Below are 6,675 nucleotides of genomic sequence, written 5' to 3'. Positions count from 1 at the left end.
TGGTTGACTCAATTCCACCATCTACCACCACCATCATCAATGTGTGTGCATCAACCACACTCCTCTCCTTGTGATGAAATTGGTGAATTTTAAAAAAAAATTAATTTTCTTTTTCAAAAAAAAAATAATGATGAATCAAGATTACCATCATTATGGTGGCATGCTGGATAACAAGGCTCACATCACCATCCTTGCTCTCACCAATGAATATTGCAAATTTAAACTCTCCAATGTTGATACAAGCATAGCCAATGCTCTCCGTCGTGTAATGATTGCTGAAGTTCCCACCCTAGCGATCGATCTTGTCGAATTTGAAAACAATACAAGTGTTCTTCATGATGAATTTATTGCTCATCGTCTCGGATTAATTCCTCTCAACAGCAAGAACGTTAATAGTTTTACCTTTACAAGTGATTGTACATGTAATGGACATTGCGAAAAGTGTACCGTCGAATTAGTGTTGGATGTAACCTGTACAGAGGCTCATCGTGAAGTAACAAGTAATGATTTAAAGTTGAAAGATAAAGACAGATATGATGGTGCTCCAAGTACGACTCTTTCAGGAGATCAACAATCTGAAGAACAAAATGGAATTACAATTGTGAAATTAAAGAGAGGACAAGAAATCAAGTTGAAGGCTATCGCTAAGAAAGGTGTCGGAAAGGCTCATGCCAAGTGGTCTCCTGTGGCTGTTGCTACCTATTATATCGTTCCTGATATCAAGATTAAAGGACATATGAACACTCCATTGGGACCTACTGGTGTTGATTATCAAAGACCTCACTATGAAGTTGCTGCCGCTGGACAAGCCATTTCTTCTTATTGTTTCACAGAAAATTGTTATACAGAAGAAGAAAGAAAACAAACGAGGGAACTTGTTAAGAGATTTACAGAGTCATGTCCAACTAAGGTTTATTCCGTGACGCCCGACGATAGAATTGTCATTGATCTTGATAAGTGTACTTATTGTATGGAATGTAAAGAATTTGCTAGTGAAGAATCTCTAGGACGTGATTTTGTCACAATCAAGGAAAAGGAAATGGGAGGAGGAAAACGAGAATTTATTTTTACAGTCGAATCGACTGGATCTCTTCCACCAGAACAAATTGTCATGATGGGCTTTGACACTTTGGTATCAAAATTAGCCAAAGTAAGTCAAGAACTTCGTAAGCTTGATTCTAGTTTTGTTCATTAAAAGAGTTCTTTTAATCATTGTTGTAGGATTGGGTACAATGAAGAAGGTGATTTGAAGTGATGGTTGTCTTGAGGTCACTCCAAAAATGTTACCATTTCACAAATGATTGTAATAGAAGTGTATTCAATGAATTTTTACAATGGTTTTTCATTATTGAGATTGATTGACAAAGTGTTCCAAGGTCTTTTTGCAATCAATTTCATCCTTGTTGGGAGACGTGAAAACAACACCTAGTTTTGTGAAAAATTCTTCTCGTTCTTTCTGATTTTTGATGGAAAGACCAAGAGAGTGTTCAACAAAATCTCTACTCAATGTGACAGGTGAATGAGCCTTACACAATGCCACCATTGCTCTCTTTCTAATTGCATCTGCGAACATGTCAATCATTGACTTACCACTCTTAGGAGCTTTGTTATAAAGATTGTTAAATAATTTAAAAAAGTTAAAAACAGAATATGACGAATAAACTTCCAATCCAAACTTGACATATTCATGAGACTTGAAATTTGATTTGGTGTCCGATAAAGCAATTCTCAACACCTTGGTGAGCTCAGAAGTTGAATCATTAAGAGTTAAATACATAATATTGTACATGAGAAATTCTTCTCTGTTTCCTTTTAACCCCTTACTATATAAATCCTTTAGTCTCGTTTGACACTGATTGAATTCACTGATGTCCTTATTCTTAATTGCAAGTCTTGCATGAGTTTCATAAACAAGTACTGTAAATTCATTTTCAATGCCTTGGACTGTTAAATCTTGTCGAATTGCTTTCATTTGCTCACACAGATAATCATCATAGGTAACCTCTCCTCTTTCATATTTTGAAACAACAAAAGGTAAAGATTTTTGTAAAATATGAAATGGTCTAAAGTCTTCTGGTTTAAGTTCTGATGATGTCCGTAAGTACTGTTTTTCTAATTCCTCCTTGGTTCCTACAAAACCAGATTTTGCATGCAAAGTAGAAGACACTACTTTCATCTTTTTATGAGGTGAAGGTATTGCATGCTTATTCATAGCAGCTTTCTTCTTTTTAATTTTATCCAATTTTCTAAAAAGAGCCTCTAAACTCTCTCGGTTTAAATTATTTGCAGCATTGATTGAAGAAGAAGTGTTTGATGGAGATTTTTTTTGAAGCAAAAATGAAAAAGGCTTTGATAGTGCGTTGTGATTAATAGTAACTGCTGCGGATGATGAAGGCTTGGTAGCTTGTAAAAACATGGCGGTACCACCAATGTTACTAGTGAATGATGATGTTATTGCTTTTTTATCGCTACTACTCGGAGCAACATCATTCATTTCTTCTTGTGTTCGTTTCTTTGTAATTTTCGGAATTTTGGGTAATGTGTCTAGCATTGTTGATGATGTAGATGATTCTTTCAGAGCATTTGAGGTTGTATTCCAACTCGATGGAAGACTGTATGAGTCGAAGAAGAGCGTTATGAATATTACAATATATAGGCAATTAATTATTATTTTGCTATTCACCATAACACTTACTCTGGCAATGGGATTCTCTCCCAATCCGTGCTCAAAAGAGTATCATTTCCCACATGTTTTTTGATCATTGATGATAAATATTGTTCGACAAATTTCTTATCTCTATCGTTTAAACACTTCATAAATAACTGCTCACAGAAATTAAAAAGATCTTTTGGGATAAGACTGCTATTAGAAAGTTCTTCAATACCTAGAGATTGAATAAATTGTTGTACAAGAAGGGTTGATGTTTGCTTTGATTTTGTACTACCAATATTACTTGTTGGGGTTGTAATAATTATTTTGCTTGAAGGAGTGCTTGAAGTAGCAGTGGTGGTTGTACTACCATTACTACCACTAGAAGGTGTATTGCCACTTGCAATCACCACCGTTGATGATGGAGTCAAGAAAGAAAGAGAAGAGGAGGAGGAAGTTTTTGATTTGAAAGGTTTTCTGGAGGATCATTAATACCGTTCGGAGATGAGTGGTTGTGTGATGCGTCAACGAAATACTTACTTTGCTTTTGTCGTGGTGGACATTTTTTATTTTTGTTGAACAAAAGAGTTTCCAAACACGCATGACGAAACAAAATCTCTTGTTGATTGGTTCATTCATTAAATTAGAAATTCTATGTCACACACTCGATGAAAGATTCAATATATCCAATAACAATTCATAAAAAAATTAATTGTTTCTTCGACCACCCCTGTTGTCTAATTTTGAATCATTTCCAATGAATCCGGCAAGATATCCTCTCACAGAAATATTTCAAATATTCGTAGGTGTTGTTTGTGAAACGTTGTGAATGAATCGGAGGTATATATATCTCTCTGTGATGATGACTATTCTTATCAAAAAATTGAACATTTTTCATTCCAATCATTATCAACTTATTGCATGTGACTGGTCATTCCATGATGATTCATGAATCGGAATTGGTGTCTTCATTCTGCTCCATTCGTTTTGATTCACCTACACTTTTACATTCTGATTTTCTTCCTCAATATAATAATTCTGTTCTCCTCACCTTTTCTTCCTCAATATCATTCTTGTATCACCTTCTTCTTCTTCTTCTTTAATATTCTTATATCACCTTCTTCTTCTTCTTTAATATTCACGATGACAATTCCTCTCGAAGGTTAATTTAACCAAACATCAATCCCTCATAAAAACAGAGGCTGCCTCTCAACGATGGTCAACCATTGGTGCTGTTCTGTCATCCATAGGAACATGGATTGCATTTGGATCCATGGCTTATCATCATTCAGACATTGAACATCGAATAGCTGAAGTTAAAATGAAGCGAAATGCTTTATTACAACAAAGAAATGAAGCGAAATTAAATGAAAATTTAAATGATATTGTAAATACAGTGAATAATGAATCAGATTGGATGAAAGATAAATTACAACCTCTACTTATACCCATGTTCTCAGGTTTGACTTTATTTTTGGGTTTTTATTTTTTAGGAAGAAGACAAGCCTTTAAAAAGAATTTAGCAATGATGATTAAGGAAAGGCACAAACAATTTCCAGACGATCCCTTATTGGCATCACTAGTTTCTTCATCCTCAAATTCAAATCGTACATACAAGCCTTTATCTGCGATTAAAATTAAATGAATAATTTTGAAAAACTTCTAATGTTCACATCGGAAGTGACCAAGTTGTTCAACCAGGATCGACGGACTGGATCAGATTGCTCCAGCGATTATTTTTGAACTTTCTATCAGTCAATCCAATCCTAAAATCCGATCTATTTAAATTTCCTCATTGAATTTGTGTGTATGATTCAACGTGAACATGAAAGTTTTCAAAGGTGAAAACAACGCATTAATTAACATTGTTGGGTTACACTATTGGGTTTTGATGTGTATTGACTGATAACCAACCGCAGCAGTAAATAAGATCCAACAGCATTAATGAACAAGAATAGCAGTAAACACTACTGATGTCCATTGATAGAAATGCTGTTGGATCTCCAAGAATGTTCTGGGAACATGAATAGCCCTCAGAGGCGGAAACATTTGACAGGCCTATTACAACGGAACCTAACGGTTTTTACAATGGACGTTTTTCAAATTTTAAATTTCTAGCCGTTTCACAATTAAAATTTTGAAAAATACCATCGAAAAAAATTGGCTGAAACTGACCCTTGCCCATTTTTTCATTGATTACAAGCTTTGAAGCTCCTCTTCTCCAAAGGCTAATACCTGATATCGGTTATTGGAGCAAGCAGTCTACGAATATCTCTATCAACTATAGTCCTAACCAACATAACATCCCGTATTAAATCCATTCAAAACATCTTCATCGGTACATTCATCAATAATCACATAAAAAGAATATCAATGTTCAACTATCAACATCCCAGTATTGTTCCTTCATCTCAAAGGAATTTACCTGTTGATGAGAACGCTGGTATTGGGCCAACAGCCACTACCATCATGAACAAGCCTATCACCACGAACATCCAACCAATCAAACTTTCAAAGCCATATATCTCCAGCGTTTCTTCAAACACCCAACCACAAGGTACGACACAAAGAACATGTTTAGGTGATATCTCTAATCAAGTCCACCATCTGCAGCAAAAGTCTGTTTTGTCTGTCGCTTCAAAACCACAAGTGATCAAACCCAATTTACCTTCATCAAGTGTGCTGCCACCTAATAGCTCAAACAACAGTGTGCCAATCTCTTTAAGCAGTACCACGACCAGCACGACCACGACCACTCGGTTATTGTCCAAACCACATCGACTTGCTTCCAACAATGACCATGCCGCCTACCTCTCTTCCTCCTCTTCTGCAATCACAAACAGCATCCCCACCAACACCACTTTAACCACTCTCAATGACAAGGACAACTCTTCATCCCTTCTTATTCCTTCTTCCCTACAGGATCCTCCCACTCTCTCTTCACCTCCACCAAAGAAACCTGCACAACGTTTACTGAACTCTCCTAAAATTGATGAAAATGACTCTTCCGATCCTCAATCCTGCACTGAATACATTAAAGAAATTATGAGTCATTACAAGGCTATTGAACGAAAATATCTTGCAGACTGTAATTACATGTCAAGACAAAACGATTTACATCCCAACATGAGAGCTATTCTTGTGGACTGGTTGATTGACGTTCATTACAAATTCAAGTTGGTTCCTGAAACGCTCTACTTGACCGTGAATTTGATTGATCGATTCTTGAGCGAACGAACAATCTCTAGACAACGACTTCAACTCGTGGGTATCACTGCCATGTTCATTGCCTCCAAATATGAGGAAATTATAAGCCCTATTGTTGCTGACTTTGTAAAAATCACCAAAGATGCCTACACAAGAGAAGAAGTCTTGAAAATGGAAAGAATCATGTTGCAAGTGTTGGACTTTAACTTGACAATAGCTTCTCCCAATGTTTTTCTGAAACGATATTTGAAATGTGGTCGTTGTACCGAGCTGCAAACGTATATTGCTATTTATTTGAGTGAACTATCATTGATGGACTATGCCCAACTTGAATTTACTCCTTCGACGGTTGCTTGTGCAGCTGTGTATTTATCCAAACATTTAACACAAGATTTCGAAAAGTGGGATTCAACAATGGAACACTACACGGACAAGACTGAAGAAGACATTTTGCCTTGTGCTAAGGCAATGCTTCGATATCTGAAAAAGATATCCTCTCAACGAAGAGATGCCAACAACAAGCCACTCGTTGCTGCTGTGAATAAGTACAAGAAGGAAGATCGATTATCTGCCTCTAGAGTTTGTGCAAAAATGGCTGACACTGTTAATTTGTAAAATCCTTTCACTCCCCAAATCACTCTTTTGAAAAATTGCGCTTTTAATTAAGCTTAATTTATAATATACAACAACAAGAACAACAATAAACACTTGAAGTATAAATGCTGAACGAAAATTAGATCATGCTGCCTGTCACTTGGATGCACTTGACTTGGCCACCTAGTGTTCCAATAAATACATGAGACTTGCCATAACAACAA

General features: G+C 36.1%; 4 protein-coding genes across 4 annotated transcripts; 3 read left to right on the top strand and 1 right to left on the bottom strand.

The window, feature by feature from the left end:
* Positions 1-127: 127 nt before the first annotated feature.
* Positions 128-1,195, top strand: FDP41_001272 (uncharacterized protein; the record flags this gene model as incomplete). Its single annotated transcript, XM_044703270.1, has 1 exon — positions 128-1,195. One exon carries the CDS (start codon positions 128-130, stop codon positions 1,193-1,195), a length of 1,068 nt encoding a protein of 355 aa, XP_044564317.1.
* Positions 1,196-1,345: 150 nt separating this feature from the next.
* On the bottom strand, positions 1,346-3,213 carry FDP41_001271 (uncharacterized protein; the record flags this gene model as incomplete). Its single annotated transcript, XM_044703259.1, has 3 exons — positions 1,346-2,612; positions 2,696-3,127; positions 3,191-3,213. 3 exons carry the CDS (start codon positions 3,211-3,213, stop codon positions 1,346-1,348), a joined length of 1,722 nt encoding a protein of 573 aa, XP_044564316.1.
* A 194-nt stretch (positions 3,214-3,407) lies between these two features.
* Positions 3,408-4,295, top strand: FDP41_001270 (uncharacterized protein; the record flags this gene model as incomplete). The annotated part of the gene is made up of 2 exons (XM_044703248.1): positions 3,408-3,452; positions 3,813-4,295. The coding sequence occupies 2 exons, from the start codon at positions 3,408-3,410 to the stop codon at positions 4,293-4,295; spliced, it is 528 nt and encodes a 175-aa protein (XP_044564315.1).
* A 728-nt stretch (positions 4,296-5,023) lies between these two features.
* Positions 5,024-6,472, top strand: FDP41_001269 (uncharacterized protein; the record flags this gene model as incomplete). The annotated part of the gene is made up of 1 exon (XM_044703236.1): positions 5,024-6,472. One exon carries the CDS (start codon positions 5,024-5,026, stop codon positions 6,470-6,472), a length of 1,449 nt encoding a protein of 482 aa, XP_044564314.1.
* Between the last annotated feature and the right edge of the window lie 203 nt (positions 6,473-6,675).

The sequence above is a fragment of the Naegleria fowleri genome (genome assembly GCF_008403515.1).
Source record: "Naegleria fowleri strain ATCC 30894 chromosome Unknown tig23, whole genome shotgun sequence".
NCBI lineage: Eukaryota > Heterolobosea > Eutetramitea > Acrasida > Naegleriidae > Naegleria > Naegleria fowleri.
The sequence above is the reverse complement of the archived record's forward strand: the minus strand, read 5'-3'. Positions and strand labels throughout refer to the sequence as shown.